The sequence below is a fragment of the Sinohyriopsis cumingii genome, unplaced genomic scaffold, assembly GCF_028554795.1.
Source record: "Sinohyriopsis cumingii isolate HCF-2022 unplaced genomic scaffold, ASM2855479v2 utg000553l, whole genome shotgun sequence".
NCBI classification, from domain to species: Eukaryota; Metazoa; Mollusca; class Bivalvia; order Unionida; family Unionidae; genus Sinohyriopsis; species Sinohyriopsis cumingii.
In genome coordinates this window covers 550,047-570,000 of record NW_028315909.1, presented here as the reverse complement: position 1 = coordinate 570,000, position 19,954 = coordinate 550,047, and the positions used below count along the sequence as shown (strand labels likewise).

Genomic DNA, 19,954 nt, shown 5'->3' with positions numbered 1-19,954 from the left:
TTTGGGAAGCTTGAACGTCTTGGCCAAAACAGATCAAGCAGTCACTATGTCATGCATAATGTGAAGGGGAAGAACTCTCTACTGCAAGCTTCTAGTCAAAGGTATCAATGGTAATAGCCTGTACCAAATATATTTGCAGTAAAATAACTTTACCGTCATGTATAAGTTATATGTTCTAAGTCGATACCTAAACACTTATTAATTGCTTACGTCCGCGCAAAAAGGACAAATTCGATTTAATATTTGATTTAATTACAATTTATAAAAGCCATTGCCATAGAAAATCTTGTCTCATAAATGAATCATAAATGAAACGGAAAATAGGTGAATGTTTGCGTAGGTAGTGGTCCCACCCACGTGACGCTGTGTACAATTCATCCATCACTGCCTACGGGAAGAAGGAGCGCAAAAATGCCGACTGGTATGAGACCAACTGGGAGGAGACGGAGCCCGTGACTGAGGAGAAGAGAAATGCCCTTCAGGCATACAAGGTTGCACCTAGCCCTAGTACACTACAAGCCCTCATAACTGCCAGGAACAACGCCAATGAGACCCCCTGCCGCTTCGTCAACACCTACTGGCTGAACTTCTGCACTAGTATAGAGACCGCTGCCGACACCAGGGATGCAAGAGGGATGTACGAATGTATCAAGAAGGCGACAGCCCCCACCTCCAACACCGCACTCCTCAATCCCAGGACGGGCAAAGTCATCACAGACCAGGAGAAACAGCTATAGCGATGGGTTGAGCACTATCTCGAGCTGTATGCAATCCAAAACGTCGTTACCGACATCGCCGTGGACACCATCCCAGACCTGCCAGTCATGGAAGAACTAGACACACCGCCCACCCTAGAAGAGCTCGGAAAATGCATCGGTTTCCTCGCTTGTGAGAAGGCTTCTGGGAGCGACGACATCCTGCCTGAAGTATTCAAGAGCGGGAAATCAGCACTGCTCCAGCCTCTGCACTTACTCCTCTGCCACTTCTTGGAACAGGGCCACATCCCCCAGGACATAAGAGATGCAAACATTGTCACTTTGTACAAGAACAAAGAAGACCGTAGCCTTCTGCGTCTACACAAAGTCCCAGTGTGGCTTCCGAGCCGGCCGTTCAACTCTAGACATGATCTTCTCACTACGCCAGCTGCAGGAGAAGTGTCGTGAGCAGCATATGACCCTCTACAACGCCTTCATAGACCTGACGAATGCGTTTGACTTGATCAGTCGGAGCGGACTCTTCAGACTCCTGCAGTACATCGGCTGCCCCTCACGACTGCTCACTGGCGTTACGTCGTTCCACGAGAACAAAGCACAGGGTGCTTCAATGGCGCAACATTGGAGGCCTTCCCATTCAGCAGAGCGGTGAAGCAAGGCTGCATCTTTGCGCCGACACTCATTGTCACTTCTGCTCCATGCTCCTTCAATACGCCTTCAAGGACTTCAGCGATGGAGTGTACATCCATATCAGGGCTGACGGCGAGCTGTTCAACATCGCCCTTCTCCGTGCTTAGACTAAAGTCACAGAGGTTCTCATCCGTGAATATCTCTTTGCCGACGATGCAGCCTTGACATCACACACGAAAGATGGACTACAGCAGATGTTATTCCGCCTCTCCCACGCCAGTAAGGAGTTTGGACTAGCCATCAGTCTGAAGAAAACGAACGTCATGGCGCAGGATGAAGAATCTCCTCCCACCATTGCCATCGATGGATACAACCTAGAAGTTGTTGAGAACTTCACATACCTCGGGTCCACGATCCCCAGCTTGCTTTCCATTGAAACTGAGGTCAACAGCTGGATTGCCAAGGCAGTAGCAGTTATGGGAAGACTGAACTAAAGGATCTGGAACAACCCCAATCTCACTGAGAAGACCAAATTGCGCGTCTACCAGGCATACGTACTCAGCACACTCCTCTACAACAGCGAGACATGGACCACCTATGCGAGCCACGAGATGACACTCAGCAGCTCCCACCCGAGATGCATTCTGCACATCCGATGGCAGGACAAAGTACTTAACACAGAGGTTCTTGAATGCGCCAACATAAACAGCATGTTTTCCATTCTCAGTCAGAGGCGCCTTCGCTGGATCGGCCACGTGAAGAGAATGGACCCAGGCCGAAATATCCCAAGGACCTGCTATAATGCGTGCTAGCAGAAGGCGCATGACTGACTGGACGGCCACGTCCTCGTTACAAAGATGTCTGCAAGAAGGACATGAAGACGGCAAACATCAACGTCAAAGACTGAGAGAGCCTTGCTGACAACCGCTCCACCTGGCGCCTAGCTGTCAGACATGCCGTTCAGAAAGCTGAGGAGGCGAGGAACACAAACGTCTCTGCAAAGAGAGCCAGGGAGAAGGCGAATCAACAACAGTCTCAATAAGCATCGATGTTCACCTGCAGAAAGTGCAACAGAGACTTTCACTCTAAGGTCGGGTTTCTCAGCCACTTGCAAAGGTGCAAATAGGACACCCAACCAGAAGTTACGCCCTCGTCTCCGGAAGACGAATGGGTGCCGAGTGATGCATCGATGTTAACATTCATTATCATATTCTTTGAAAACATCACATTTCTTTCCCTTTTTTGACATGCACGCCTTGCAAAACTGTGCATTTATTTATCATTCACATATAATATGGAAACCACCGCGTATAATGCGGCAAATAATAAGCAATCAAAAGCATATACGATACAATCACCGCATGGTAGACATAAGACAGCCCTGCTGTTCTATACTTATTAATACGGATAGTATGTATATACGTCTTTGTTGTCTCCTTTGGAGAAATAATACAATCCATGATGATCTACGTTCTGAATATTTTGCTTTAACGTGTTTGATTCCTTCAACTTGTCAAAACATTGAATGCTGATCGAAAGACATGGTAAAGTTCTATAGAATTACTACAAGCGTTACAACTCACTACACAGCACTACCGATGTAATCCTTTGTTATAAATCCATCTTTAATATTTTCCACATTCATTAATACACGAACAACTGTAATTTCCTCTGCAATAAGACTGTTATACCATGATATAAACAAAACCATTGATAGGTAAATAAAACTGACTGCAGATAATATGTATATCATCTTCATTGACACGAACGATATATATATATGTATGTATATATCTATCTCCAATATATATATATATATATATATATATATATATATATATATATATATATATATATATATATATATATATATATATATATATATATATATATATATATATATATATATATATATATATATATATATATATATATGGAGATAGATATATACATACATATATATACATACATATATATATCTACATATATATATAATGTTTGTGTTAATCAAGCTGAGAGAGATAACTCCCTGTCGGGATGGTAAGTTGATCTATGGCCCATCCAAATCATGACCATATGGAATCCGGAATGTCAGTGCTGGCCTGTTGATTGGCACAAACCTAGCCGAGATTATGATGGATTTCGCCGTGGATAACAATATCCAACTCCCCCCCAATGAACAAAGGACTACACGTTGCAATCAGTAACTAACATTAGTAGTAAAATTATTCTTTTCATTATTCTGTACTGCATGTGCTCATAATAATGCCCATTACAAGAGTATTTTAACGTTAATACATTTTCGTTTTTGCATAAGAAAAGAAAATGAAATGCATGTGCTTTCATTGGTGTATTTATAATTCAAATCAAAGAATATATATATATATATGATTTGTTTTCAACACACACACACACACACATTATAATTTCTTATTTCCGTTGATTCTACATTCAATCCAATTTAACATTTTCAACTTTTGGAAATCCAAGGGCCATTGAGAATCCATTCTTTCTGGCCCTCTGTATCTCTTGGCTCAGTTGGCACAAATTTCAGACTGGTAAAATTCTTCTGCAGAACAAATGGGACACAGTAAAGGACGAAGAGAAAATATTCAACAGGCCGTGTGCGAAGGTGAACACGTAATATGAAGCAAATTTGTGAGAATCTGGGAGAAAGATTCATTCTGCCAAAGAACAATATCTTGAATTCTATAAGTTTTACATTTTATAGCCCGAAATAGGTATTCAAAAACATACTCCGAGACAAATCTCCGAAATACATTTAGAAAAGCATGCGCAAAAAACAATCAAAGAAAATACTATCTGTATTAAATTCTAAAAGGCAGATATTATCCAATGAAGTTGTTAAGGTCGATGGGAAAGTGTAACTTTGTATGTATTTCTTGTATTTCAAATATAAATGCTTTATAAATGTATATTTAGAATTTAGAATTATACATACCATACATACGTACATACATACACACATACATACATCCATCCATCCATCCATCCATCCATCCATACATACATACATACATACATACATACATACATTCATACATACATACATACATACATACATACATACATACATACATACATACATACATACATACATACATACGTACATACATACGATACATACATACGTACATACGTACATACATACATGCATACATACATATATACATTCATACATACATACATACATGCATACATACATACATACATACGATACATATATACGTACATACATACATGCATACATGCATGCATACGTACATACATACGTACATACATACATACATACATACATACATACATACATACATACATACATACATACATACGTACGTACGTACGTACGTACGTACCTACATACATACATACATACATACATACATACATACATACATACATGTGTTCTGTCATGAACAGATTTTAAACAGATGAATATGTTTGAGTCTTACAATCAAGGTTAAATGAATAAAGTTGTGAGTGTCATACGTTGTTGTCAGGCAATACAATAAATTAATTGAATCTATTGCCAATGCCGAAGGCATGGGGAAAGCTGAAGACGTAGGTTTGAGAGCGAACAATTTAGTACACAATACTTTCATAGTCTCTGAATATAAACACCATCTTTGGCTTTTTAAATATAAACTTATTTTTAAACGTCATTGAACATATCGCTGTTAAATCGGTATCATTTTGCCTTCTTCCATTAGAGGTGCACGTCTTGCAAAGGTTTATATTTGACGTGTGAGACTCTCGCAGTTAGGGGAAGTAAATCTTGCAAGCCACATTTCCTTCTTCACAGACTGCAGTTTTTACCACCAAGTTGTCTTTCTCTGCAATAATGAAATCTTATATCTATGATTTTGTCAGTGATTAATTAATATAATAATATTCTCACGACAAATTACACCATTGTATCCAAAGAGGAGAAATATTCATCCATAATAAAATCAGGCTAGTCTCCTTGAAAATGAATGAAAGCGAGGGAAAGATAAGAATAACCTCATAATTTAATTCCTGTTTTACGACACCTCATCACAATGGTGGATATATGATGACCTCTAAATAAAGGTCAAAAAGATACACTGAACTGCACAAAAAGTCAGTTAGACAAAATTTTCTTTATAAATGTATCCACGAAGATTCACAGTGTCAAATAAAACATGAAAGATAAGGAGCTTAACATATTGCGACCACCTAATTTCTTTTAATGTCCGGATTTTTTCCAGTAAATGTATCACCGTTGATGAAACAGGAAATGCAGTGTTTCGACAGTCTTTAGTGTACACAAAATTATAATTTTCTTCTGTGTCCTTTAGCAACAGCAAACAGCAACTGCTATGTATGAAAGTAAGGAATAGGTATGTGCTGGAGTTTATGATACATCTGTATCTCTTTTAAATATTCTTCAAAATCAGTTAAATCTTTTAGCAGCCTCTTCATCTTTGTCTAATTCGTCAATGCTACCTGTTTATTATCCACATCATTCACCATTTGTCGATCGACATACTATTTTGCATCCTTGTTAGATAGCTCCATCTCTGTTTACAATTTCATGAAAAATTATGCTATAGTAACATCGTTTCTTAAAGCTATATATTTCAAATTTGTAATTAGGAGCTCACGGGATGATTGTATTGATACAATTATGATTTCATTCACACTATGTATGTATATTACATCTTCTACGTTTTTATTTGTCTGTTCTTCATTTTCTCTTTCTGCAACATTGCTTTATTAACTGAGTCGGATACTGTCATAGATTTTTTCCTTGTACTTTGGATGATTCCTCATCCCTGAATCCAACACCTTTGTACGATTCTCTATTGAAATGTTAAAGCTACTGAACATTGTGATTAATTTACCAATATTTCTCAGGGCTAATGTGGCAAAATGGGATTGAACCATTAATAAGTGAGGATTATCACAAAATCACACATAAAGAAAAATCAGTTTTCATTGAAGAATTGCTACTAATTTAAGGTCTCTTCATAAGTCTGCACAAGTATTCCAAGATGTCTGCGTTTTGGTAGCTCCATTGTGCCTTCATGTGAAACTGGCCGTTTTTGACAGACATCTCCATTTACATGAATTGGTAATGCAATCTGGCTCAACACTTCAGTAAATGGCAACCACCAGCGAGTCTCCGGTTTGTCAGCGGTATGCCATAGAAAAATATGTTCATATGGAGAACTCAGGTCTCACTGAGGATCAGCTGTGAGAGGAACTATATTTTGAAACATATATTCTTCTCGTTTGCATCTAATATACAGAGGGACTGCAACTTGTCGCTATGTTAGAATTGTCGGCACCAGTTAGGGATCGGTGAAGTGAAAATTGGTTTCATTACATTTACGCTGTCAATCAGACCACAATTAGCACAAGTGAATGCCATTAGAAGGTAATGGACTGTGGAGAAATACTAGACCAACTAATTTCGCAGCTTGACGAGAACGCATTTGATAAGCAAGTATGTTTAAGTGCATAATACGCCTATCCGTACTGGATGAGGTGCTAAACAATACTTTGATTGAGAGGACATCCTCTCTCAAATGGACGAAATGAACAAGAAAAGACATTGAAAGGTTCTACGACGGGTTCGATCCTTGTCCGAGAGCTATAATTACCAAGATGCTGGGGTCTGGTACACTGCATATATACGTATGGTCCGCTTCAGTATTGCAGCCATCTTCCTTTCTTGAAAAACGGCTTAAACTCGTAAGTGATCGTGATCCCTTGTTTGGACACACACTTAATACAGCCTGACGTGAGCTTTGCTATCGCCATAGCATGTTGTTATCGCTAATTATAGAAGTCTTAATCAAAGACAAGCACTGTCAATTTATACACCAATGTCCTCGAAACAATGGCACAGACTCTCTGACAGATCGACAAGCGTTGATGCTTCTTGTGAGTCGAAGTCGAGACGGCAGAGTACAAGGCATTAAAGGTCTCAAAATGTCAACTCCAGGTACAGGGGAGTAGTGTCTTAAAAGGAATTCATAAGGCGATCCATGCACAACTACGCAAGGCTAAGGAAAAATTACTAACCTCTTGACATTACAGAAACATCTTTGAACAACAGCGACAAGTGCAACGACTGTCATCTTGAAAGCACTATTGGAGAGCAGGGCGAGTGGCTTGGGCCCGCCATCATTTCGGAGGATATCTTTGTCGCTGTTATAGTGCTAACAAGGCCGAACGTTAAAAACTATGCGGCTAAAACCTTTAAATAAATACGTTTTCTGCCTTCGCACTAATGCAGAGCTCAACCATTGCCCAAGGCATCACATTTATTATGCAGTAATAATGCGTAGCAATTAACATTTCAATGTGTGCAGATAGCAGTCATATTATCAGTATCATTATACCATGATGCTGTGGTTGCTTTTATGGCCACTGACTAAATGCTTTAACTTCACTTTCTACGATGTGGGCAGCTCCATTCCCGAAGTGGAGGCAGGCATTGCAATAAATAGTATCTCAGTAGTTAATATGCTCGCATTTTGTTTTCCAAGCTATCTATTGTTATCGATACTAGGCAAAAGCCTTAAAACGCATACACTGCAATAAAGCCATAGAAGCCCAGGTCGAGTATTGTCGCAAAACAGCAGAACAGACTGAATTGGTTAATGAAAGCTTTTCGCTCTCAAGCGCAGGATCAAGCAGGCGTTCATGGACGGCGAAGAAACAATAAAGGACATTAAAGGTTCAGGTGTGAAAAGCTTTAGTTACTACAGCGTTAATCGACCCTATATAACTTTAGCTTTCAGTTAAACGAGATAGCTTTTTTGTCGGCCCAAGGAATGGCTTTTGTAATCTTTGTTACCTACATGTTCGCCAAGGAAGCTGACAATCGCACAATACTACTTAATCTTTCACGGTTAGTTTTTAGTCTGGTATATTGTCACGATGACGTCATGGTGCAAGAAGGAAGTTTATATTATTGGTTCGTGCATAAGATGAGGACGGCAGGTTTGTAGGTACTTTAAGGAGACGCTTGAGATTTTTCCGAATTCTGGAATGTTTGCTCGATCGATACTTAATTGCAACACATCCGATATAGACATAAATGCTATTACGCGAAACTGGCGAAATCAGTATAAATTTCAGTCGTGGTCAAGATCTCCCAAGATTTTACCAAGGCATGACTTAAGGAACAGGCCGTCTGTCAATTACTACCTTTTAGCCCTAAGGCGTGTTGCAAACCGAGATTTGATAACAGCCATGCTTGGTGGCACAACAGGCAGAATTTCACTTCCTTCTGCATGATAAAGTCGGCCGCAAGACAAGTACGTGTTGACTGCAGCAATTGCTTTTAAGAAACATCCGCTGTCGTCAAATGAGATATCAGATGTAGCCAACTGACCTGATTCAAACTGCTGTAGGTGGAGCCCGGCTGAGAGTTATGGGCGCCATGGGTAGTGAAGTGGGATACTATAGGGTCTATGGGACTTACCATTAAAAACACCCCTGGGACACTATAGGGTCTATGTAAATTTAACATGGACAAAACCTCTGGGACACTATAGGGTCTATGGGAATTAACATGGACAAAAACCCCTGGGACTGTATTGGGTCTACGTAAATTTAACATGGACAAAAACCCCTGGGCCTGTATAGGGTCTATGTAAATTGAACATGAAAAAACCCTGGGCCTGTATAGGGTCTATGAGGAATTAGCATTACAGACCTTCTTGGGCCGGTATAGGGTCTATGTAAATTTAACATTAACACCCTGGGCCTGTATAGGGTCTATGTAAATTTAACATGGACAAAAAAAACCTGGGTCTGTATAGGGTCTATGCAAAATTGAAACAGGGAGGGGTTTCTATTTTTTTTTTTTTTAAAATAAAAAATTAAAATATAAAAAGGTGTAGGCAATTGAAAGTCTATCTCTTTTCGATAAATGTGGGTGGCCTTGAAAAGGGCCTTTGGGTTTCTTCTTCTAACTCCTCCACTTCTTCCACCAAGTTCTCACTTTTTTCATTATTCCTTTCTTCTTCTTCTTCTCCTCCTCTGTTATCCAGTCAGGATGGCCCATCTCTCTGAAGGATCTTCATCCAGTTGTTATTCAATCTTTCAAACTCTACTTTCTTCTTCTTATTCTCTTCTTCCTTTCCCTCTTTGCTCCATTTTTCTTTTATCTTCATCATTTCTACTTTCATTACCTCTCTGATTAGTTCTTCTGCTTTTATCAACTGGTTACAACCCCACTTTACGTACCAACAGTCAGTCCAATGAAAGGTATTTTCTAGAAAGCTCCTAACTTCTATGACATGATCCAAGGCTTCCTTTAAAGTACCTACTCTCACGTAAGGTGGGTCAATGAATCCTTTGATTCTTTCTACTTCTTCCTCAATCATTCCCCCTATTTGATCTTTTGCTACTCCAAGACTCTTCACATTGTTCAGGCTACCTTCAAATCTTCCTTCCTTATTCAATCTTTCTACTACATAAGTCCCATCCATGATCCAAAAATAGCTATCTCTCAAATTGTTGAATAATTTTGTCACCTCCATCTTCGTTTTGATTATTCCTTAGAATGGTTGGAACATCAAACTTTGTGGGTTCTTATAGTTAAAGTGCGAACGTGAAGGAAACATCCCCCTAAGACATAATATTGATATTACCTAGATCATTACTTAAAACGCGCGGACGTGAAGGAAAACATCCCCTACTTTTCTCATTTCATATGATCTACTATCCACATACGTGAAGGAGCAATAAACTAACCCCAAATATACTATGCACACACGCAAAGCATTAAAATGAAATCCTAATCTACTATCACACAAACCAACTTAAGCTCTTACATAACCCAATAATCTACTATCCACACAAACCTACGCGATCGCTTACAAACAAACACACACACACACACACACAATTAAAAAAGAGTCAATGTTTATATTCACACTACTCTACATGCATACACATTGGCAAATCGATTACTATTTCTTTTCTAAAGGTTTGGGTAGCCCTGAAAAGGGCTGTTTGTTTTTGAACTCCAGTGACACCTGGTTAATGATGGCACCTTCCAGGCCTGGCACCACACACACATCTTCTTCCCCAGTCTCCTTTCGCTCTTTTTGGGGGGAGAGCAGAGGCGGGATAAGTGGCTTCAGAACCCCAATCTTCTGTCTCTGGGATTCTGAAATTTCCTCTCTCCTTTTCTTCCTCTTCTTTGTTTCTTCTCTCCTCCTCTTCTTTGTTTCTTCTCTCCTCCTCTTTCACCCTTCCCTCTTCTACGATGGCCTCTGCAGCCAGCTCATTCCCTATACGCCTGGCATATTCCAGGTGTACATGAAGTTCAAGCAGTTTAGCTAGTCTAGTGTTCATTCTGGTGGTGTTGATCAATCAACAAGGGTAGCTGGACTGCCGAACGATTTTTAATTTACACTGAAAGCGCGGACGTGGTGGAAAACATCCCCCTAAAACAAAATTGATCTTGCCTAGATCATGATCAAACAACGCGCGGACCTAAAAGAAACACTCACTTTTTATACTACCCATCACTATTCTAAACAATTTTATTAAACAAATAATATACTATCCACATACGCAAAGAAATCCAATCAAACCCCAAATCTACTCTCCCCACACGTCAAACAGCAAAAAAAACATGATCATAATCTACTATCCACAGAAACGTACGTGAGTGCTTACAAACACACAATCATATACACAAACACACACACTCACACCACAAAAGAGTCAGTGTTTATATTCACACTACTCTACATACACACACTGGCAAATGGATTACTATTTCTTTTCTAGATTATTGGGTAGCCCTGAAAAGGGATGTTTTTGTTTTGTTTGCTATGGCAATCATTTAGTTTCTAAGAATGCGATGTCCTCTGACGATAGACTTTCTGGCGATAGGTCTGCTTCTTCGGAAAGAGAAGAAGAATTCTTTGGTGTCGATACGACGATCGACAAAGCCTCTGTCAGGGTCAGGTTGCTGCTGCTGCTGTTGCTGCTCTCTCTGCTGTTTCTGAAGTCTGTACTTCTCTGTCCATTCTTCTTTCTCCCTGTTCACTTCTTCTCTGAAGAGCTCTTCTATCAGGTCTTCAGTGACTTTTAACATTCTCACATTCTCTTCTGGCTTCGGTATCAGACTGTGCCTGACCCTATGCAAATTCACGTAGGCTTCGTTTAGCTTAGCTAGTTTGGAGCACATCTTCGTAGGAGGATGAGTCGGCAATGGATGGTTAGACTGGAAACTACCCCGGTTTTTAAAGTCAAAGCGCGGACGTGAAGGAAAACATCCCTTCACGGTTTTCGAGCCGGAACGTTCAATGAGTGCCATTAGAGGGATAGTAAGAAGTCAAAGAGCATGAATCAAAATTCTTATAGCCAAACAAAAGACAAAGGCATTTTTTTTTTTCAAAACACAACATTTTTTATTCAAAATCACTTAACACTAACAAACAACTATAACATTTTTAACAATAATACAACAATATAACATCAAACATTTTGTTTCAAATGACAAACATTTTTTTCTCCAACTCACACATTATTTTGGACAAGGCTGACAACGTTGTGAATGAAATTGTGATTTCCACTGTTGGAAGTCATTAGGCCATTGATGGACACTACGTTTCCTAGCTTGAGACAAAAGATAAGCATAATGGTCACAAAACCATTGATCTACCTTCACATCGTTTCTAGAAGAAGAACGAGGATCAAAATGAGTCACTCAATGTTCTAAGGAATAGCCCAGGCTGGGATGATGCAGAAAATACACACAATATTGTCCACACACCAAGGAATCTGTGCCTTGTAATTTCACATTATTGAATCGGGTGGTCTGAGCATTTCTTCTCATAAAGTCAATGATATCGTCTTCCAAAGGGGGCAATCCATACGAATCGAAATATTCCATACATCCTTCTTGAGGAAAGTAGATGGCTACCCAGTGGGTTCCTGGGAGATGACTGTCGTCCGTGTTGATCACATAAGCTAGATGGTCTTGAGGTTTGCGATGAGGGAGTTCATCTTTAGCACAGACGACAGGATTCCATGAAGCCGTGTACGAACTGTGGTTCAAAAGGTAATTAAGTTCCCTGGTATCCATGTTTTGTGTGTTTTTTTTTCTTCACATGTAATAATAAGTCATCAATTCGATCCTGACTTTTTGCTTGAAAATGTCTGACAAATAACCGTTTCTTCGCTTCGTCTCCCCACTCTGATTCAGGAGATCTTCGATACGATGGATCTCTTGAGTGGTTAATGGTGGACAAGAATGTTCACGCAAGTGTTTATACCACTGATGCAACACGACTTCGTCCGAGATGAGACTCCAAGCTTCGTACAGATGCTTGTTCAATTTTTCTTCTTGACTCAGCATTAGGCATTTATCGTGTTGAATTTGACTGGGATGATCGGTTTTAGCAATCTTTCTTGATCAATTCCGTCATTTTTTCGACCAAGTGTTTGGCAAAACAGGAGACTAAATGGGCTTCTTGTTCTGGCCATCTTGACTTCATCATGATAACTTCTTCGTCTTTGTCTTGAGATTCTTCTTCCCCGGTCTCCTCACATTCCATCTTCAAAGTTTCTCCACTAGGCAAAGAGGGATAACAGTCTTCCATGGCTTATAAGAGTCTAGAATGACTTCTCTCAAACTGTTGATTTCTATGGTATTGTCAAATTCTGCATACAGGATGACGTTCACTGTGTGATCTGGAGGTGGATTTGCAAACTGAAGTTCCACACGAATCTGACCCGATTTTATAGGGTGGAAATGTCTCTCGTCGCTGCCTTGGTCTGGAGTGAAATCAAAACCCCACACAGCGTAATCTCCTGCATAATCGTCGTACGAAATACCGTGACTGGTGTTGGTTCCTAACTGTCCGGTGGCTTCGTACAGGGACAAGTACGATCTCAAATAATTCTTTGCGACACCAAAGTTGGGCTCAAAGGGTCGGGTACACAAGGTCTTGCCGTCGCGACTGACTGCGATCTTGGACACATTGTAATGTTGAAACTCAAAAGGATTTTGATCGTGGGTTCCGTTGAAGGCTGAATTCCTGACGATACCAACAATCAAACGTTTGGGTAACTGTCCTTGGAACAGATTATCTTCGATCATGGATCGCTGTCCAGCGGGAATGGTGAACTTTTTCACTTCTACGCGTCGTATCGGATACTTGGCGGTCGTTCTGCTCAATGTCGTTTCCCACTTTAGGTAACACTTCCACACGACGCACGTAAAGGCGGGCTTCTTGAATGATAGTTTTGTATTCATTGGCATGGGTCATCAAATGGAAAGCGGCACTGCTACGATTCAGTCTCAGGCGGATATCCACCCCGTTCAGCAAATACTTTTCTTGTAACCACATGTCCAAATGCAAACGATCCATCAATTCTAAACTTCGCCCTTGCAGAATTGTCTTACGACGGTCGTTAGACCCCACATTGTGAGGATTGTCATCTTCTGTCAGGACTGTGTCGCTAAACGTGCCTACACCTGCCGTGTCAGGTTTCCATACCACGCAAGCATCCAGATGAGTATTCTTGGCTTCTTTTCCGTACGTCAAGAGATTTTCCAGGTATGCACGATATGGGTAAGTATCCATGCTGCTGCTGACCAGTTTGTTATTCAAGTACAAGTCCACTTCGCTGAACAAGGAATGCATGAAATTGTTGACAGGAGCTACTCTAGCATCGCCTCCTGGATTGGTGTTGTCCGTTTTGATCACTTTCACTTTCAAATACAGGTAACTGCTATTCATATCGATGTAATCTTCGGGTTGTCCTTTGATTTCAAACTCGATGAGAGCGGAATCCGTCAAAGAGGAGACTGGATGAAATTCCACCCACTGGGATTCTTTCATGGTCATCATGGTGGGGGGCATGGCAAACAGATCCAGTTCCGACTAAGAACAGGCGCATGACTCTCGGTGCATCATTTTTTTGTTGCTGTGTCTCAATAATCGAAAACGTCTAAGTCTCGAACGGTTCTTCTTTTCTTTGCCTTTCTAGCTTTAGACGTGTGAAGTCTGGTGAAAGGGTGTTTTCTTAGTCGTCTATTTCTGCCTTGTCCTTGCTGAATGCTTGACTCGGCAGCGTGCATGGCATTTATAGGTGTGTCTCGTCGACCCAAAAGGTCTTTGCCCGTTTGCAGCAAGACATTTTTGCCTGCCCTCATGAAGGCTTCTTTATGATTTTGTTTGTCGATGATGACATTTTGGAGAAATTCTTTGCCTTGTGTCAGTGCCGCATCTTTCAAGGCGTGCAATCCGCGTGTCACCATCGGTTTCAACACCGGGGCCACCGAACGAAAGGCCGATTTTAATATATCTCCTAAACCGTGTCCTCGCTGTCGAGCAACCCCTCGGTACACTGGATACATGACTTGCGAATCGTGAGAGAACCGTTTTCGAAAATGGAGTTTCACCGTGACTTTTCCATTGGTGAATGGAATATTTTGTCCCAGATCTCTTTTTATAGCAATGTTGACCGTGTCCAAATACGACTTGCTGACGGGCAAATAGTGAGGATGTACAAATTCGCGGTGAACGTGGTAAGTGTTTCCACCTTCCTCGTCAGTGACCGTGGTAGAATCCACTTTGAAAGGAATGACACGCAGTAACAGAGGTGTGTCCCACCAAGTTATACTCCACCACATCGGAGTACACAAACATCAAATTCAGTCCTTGGTTCAGTTGTACCGGGGCACGAAATAACTTGCTAAAATACTCGTTGTCGTAAATGATTGGTAATTCGTTTTTCTTGAGCATGGCTTTTCTCATGTCCATGTCTCCGCCCAACATGTCAAACAATTCAGGACAAAATAAAATGGACACGATTTTACCCCGGTCAAATTTCATCAAGAAGCGACGAGCTGCTTTATGGTATTCCATGGTGACAATTTTTTGACACTTTCCAATGCTTTCAGAAACACGACATTAAACCTGGAGGCTATGGTGCTCACCAAATGTTGACCAAATGTTGACCACTAAAATAATAGCCTGGGGGAACGAACAAGTGATAGGTGGTGTACTTTTGATTTTTTGTGGCAGGGATTTTCTTGTCATATTTGCCATAGGTATCCAAGTACTGTTGCAATTGTTCGTCATGAACTTCCACATCAAAAAAAGTTTGATTGGGAAGGACACTGAGGACTTGGGTCGGGTGAATGATTTCTACTAAAGCCACTTCCCAATGGGCTTCGTGATCTAATGGGATGGTCTGAGGTAATTTGGCCGTGTAACAGCACAACGTGTTCTTGGGAAACACCTCCATGGAACTGTCACTGGGTAAGGTTAAGTAAAATTGGTTTTGGTGACTCATAATTCCAGAGTTCTGTGGCTGTCCGAGTGGTCACTGGACGTCAGAGGCGTGTCTCCGCCCAAAATAGGGTTGTTGTTGTTATTGGAGTGGCGACTGACACTGGCACTGGACACAAGGTTCCTCTGGTTCCCGTTGGAAGAGAATAACCGATGCAACTGCTCAATAAAATGGTCCACAATTGTTTGTCTCGTTGTTGCAAACTCAAACTAGCGATGGCTGCCCCGATGACACAATACACCACGAAGATTTGGCAGAAAAAGACGATTTGCGTTTTAGGCACACGTTCTCCACACCACACCCACAAGGGTTGTTTTGTAAATCTTGCAGAGAAGAACTAGGTGAAGGAGTGGTCGACGTAGCTGCGTCTGTGTGAAAGGGCATGATGGTCACTTCTTTTTATAGTCGATGACTTGCGAAGCGTGGATCCAAGAATCAAAACTGGGTGGATATCCTTTCCAAAGTACTTTGACTTCTTTGACACGTCGTTTGCCCACTTTACGGGTTCTGCGTTAGAGAATGCTTTCGATGTCGTACACGTCGTCTTCTTTTTTGGTGACACGTTGTAACTCGGGTAAGTAAAACGTTCCTTTGAGCACTTCTCCGTTCATGTCTTAAAATTTATAGACGGCAGGATGACGGCCATGCACTCGTTCAATGACACGAAACAATTCGGTCGTCCAGTTAGGTAAGTAACCTTTGTCGAAAGTGCGTTTGGTTTTGCCAATGCGTACCCAATCTCCTACGGTCAACACTCCACTTTTCTTGGGGGCAGCCCTCGTCGGGGACGTACCAAACAGGCGCTCAAACACCATCACTTCGTTCTCGGGAGTCACTTCTTGCGGGGCACGTCCGATGCTTCGATGGTAAGATTGGCTGTACGCTTGCACCAGGTGCGGTAAGATGTCGATGTACTTCAGAGTGTGGTGATGCGTAAAATATTTCCACATACGTTCTTTCAAAGCGCGTTGAAAACGTTCCACGATGCTGGCTTTTGTTTCGGGATTCTCGGTGGTAAAAAAATGAATGTCATGTTTCTTTAATTCTTTTTGAAAAGCTTGGTTCAGAAATTCGGTGCCTTTGTCCGTTTGTCATTGAAGAGGGTGACGACCGCTTTGTTTCAACACTCGTTGCAGGGCTCGCACTAACTCGCTGCTCGATTTGGAAGTCAAGGGTACGACCCAGGCAAATTTGGAAAAGACGTCGATGACACAAAACAAATATTTGTAGCCACGATTGTAGCTGGCCAAATGAGAGACTTCGGCTAAATCGGCTTGCCATTGATGATCGATGCCTTCCACTCGGGTGCGACTTCTGGCAAACTTGCGTCGAATGGGTTTGTGTAAAGTGTAGGTAGCTTGTTCTTGTAACCATCGTTGCACTTGAGGTAAACGGAGACTTTTCAGTCGCAATTTGGCAGCACGATACAATTTTTGAACTCGTGCGTAACCTGCAGGATGCGAGGGATCGTAGTAAATGCTGGCTAACACTTTTTCCATTTTGTGTTTGTGTGTTAATAAGGCACCCACTCTTGGAAGATGATACTCTTTTTCTCTTAGGGTACTTTCTTGAATTGCAATGCTTTCAGTGTGCGACCAGCAATAGGTGTCGCAGAGGAGGATGTCGGAACTGGGGATATCGGTTCTTGTTTCACTTCTGTCTTCACTTCTGCCTTCACTTTCTTTTTCTCTTGTGATGAAGAAGGGGTGGCCATCATCTTTTTAATCCATCCAATTCTGGAGGTAGTGGTGTTGTTAACTTGCGTACTTTTCTGGTGGAGTTTGAAACCCTTCTTCTTCATCTTCTTTTTCTGTCTTGGTCACTGGTAGTGGTGGTGGTGGTACTGGTGATGGTGATGGACTTTTCATGAAGGTCTTAAAATCTTTCAGAGTGGGTAGAGCTATTTCGTCTAAAGCTTTCTGGTGAAAGAGTTGTAGTCGTTGCAAGAGTTGACCGTACTTTTGCGATTTTTCTGCTTCGGACAAATCTTGGCGATCCATCAAGGACTGCAATTCGTGTTGTAACTGGGACATTTCGCTCAAATGGGGATTAGGAGGTAAATGCGGGGTGCGTTGTTCTTGCCAACGATGGTATTCCATCCGTCGTTTGTAAGGCACTAAAGCTAGTTTTCGTCCTTCCATGGGTTGTCAAGGGTCGATTCTGAGATCTTGGGACTTCAGAGGGCCTTTTTATCTTGCTCCCATCAGTCCTCCCAACACGGTTCCCAAGACTCCTTTCAGCATGGGGCCTAACAAGAGGGGTAAAATGCCTCCACGTTGGACCAACATCTTCATCTTTTGACTAAGGGGTATTTTCTTTTGAACCATTTGGCGAAGAACCTGACGATGTTTGCCTAAGCATTGTTTCTGGTGTTTGGACAAAGGGATCGTACCTTTGAAGACGTTCAAACAACATTCGCACGCGGTATCGATGACCTCTTTGGAAGCTGATTGAATGAGTTTTTTTCGTAGGGGAGGAGAAGCTTTGGACAGGACAGATAACATGTCCCCATGTTTGACTAAACGTGGTGGCAGTCCTTTCCTTTTCTTTCCTTGGGGTTGTTTAGAAGAGGGATGTTTTTTGGAAGGTGACATCTTTGAATCTTCAGGAGTACCAAAACACTGATACCCCGACTTGGTCACACACCTTTTTTATACTGGAACGCGTCGCCACTGATTGTCTTTACGTCTTATCAACTTCAGGACAGGCATGACACGTCGTGCAGGGGTACGCAACGGACTAAATCGAGCCATTTCTTGCTTGGACAAATCCAGTAAACTTTGTAACATGCCCGATCTTTCTTGGACTTTGATTTTGGGAGAAGGTACTTTGTGAGCAGCAGCCACTGCCGCTAAATTGGAGGGTCCTGCCACAGGGGAAGTTCTTGGGGTCATCGACGGAGAAGTTCTTGGTGTGATCAACGTCTCCAAGTGCTCTTCAGTTCTTGGTGTCATCAATGGAGAAGTGGATGAACTTGAGGCTGCCGGAGACGCGGTCACCGCCGTGGCAGGTCGTGGTTTGCGAGTGTAAGGTTGCGTCCTGGTCGAAGTGCCTCTCTTGCGACTAGTTTTCTTCTGTGGACTTTTCTTTTTCTGGGGACTTTTTCTCTGTTTCTTTTTCTGGGGGCTTCTTTTCTTTTTCCGGGGTGGTGTCTGGTAAGAGGAGGGTCCCGCCACTGGAGAATTTCTCCTTGGGGACCTGGTCTTTTTCTTCTTTTTGGAGCTTCGTTTGACTTTTTTCTTGGGGAGAACTTTGGGGGCATTAGGATCCCATCTTAAGAGAGAGCGAATGATGACCCTTCCTAGAGTACCGCTCCCTCCAGGTTTCAAAATGATTTGTTTTTTGGTTTGAGTGTCGATGCGGGGATCGGCCAGTTGGGTCAAAGCGACTTTGTTTCGATCAAAAAAGCGTTTGGTTTGATGAGGAATCTGAATGATCCCTTGGAGTAATTGACGTGCCGTCACCGTGAACCATCGTAAGACTTCTTTGAGACTAGCTTCTAAGACACGAGCTCGTGTTTGTGGATTTTTTTCTCGACTGATGCCATACAAGGCACGAATCAATTTGACGGGAAGATGCGACTGAAGGGACGTCATGTTCAAAATGTGTGTGAGACAAACGAAAAGGGTCTGCGGTTTTTATAGATTTTTTTGTGGAATGAAGTTAAGTCGAGGAAGGAGATGTGTACAGGACAGGCCCTCCGTCTTGGCACCAGTGATGAAACAAGTGGGTACGAAATCGCAAATCATCGGGGGTCGTAGGTTTCAAGTCGACGAGCAAATAGGCGTGTGGAGTTTGAGTGGCATCGTCGTACGCCTGAGTCAGCCAAGGTGTCTCTAAATGTTTGGCTAAGACTTGCACTTGCGATTTATCTCGAGGACTTTTAAACAAGACCACGTAATGTGCATTGAGACTGATGGTGCGATGGGCTTTATTTTGTTGAAACAAATTTTGAGTGATGTAAACGACACTGGCATTACGATGATGCCCTTTGCGCGTGAACCACAGTTTAATTTCTTCTTCATCTTCTCCTAACATGTCGTCAAAAATGACCAAATGGGTTTGACGGGAGTCAGAGACGATGCCGTCGTCTTCTTTAGGAATGCCTTCCACAAACACGATGGAATCGCCGTGACTTTCTCGCAAGAGGCTGTACGCCGATTGTCACTCTTTGTAACATCACACGATGCGTTGAGGTGGACGACCGATCAAATGATGTTTATGTTCGATCAAGCGTTTGACGAATTCGGTTTTGCCTGAACCGCTAGGTCCAGCAATGAGCATGT

General features: G+C 41.9%; 1 protein-coding gene across 1 annotated transcript in view; it reads left to right on the top strand.

Annotated features, from left to right (window-relative positions):
• Positions 1-2,296: 2,296 nt before the first annotated feature.
• Positions 2,297-19,954, top strand: part of LOC149773796 (dual oxidase 1-like) — a 65,667-nt gene continuing 48,009 nt past the window's right edge. Inside the window, 1 exon segment of the mRNA XM_089945994.1 lies at positions 2,297-2,433. Within this exon segment, the coding sequence (XP_089802120.1) occupies positions 2,297-2,433 (137 nt within the window).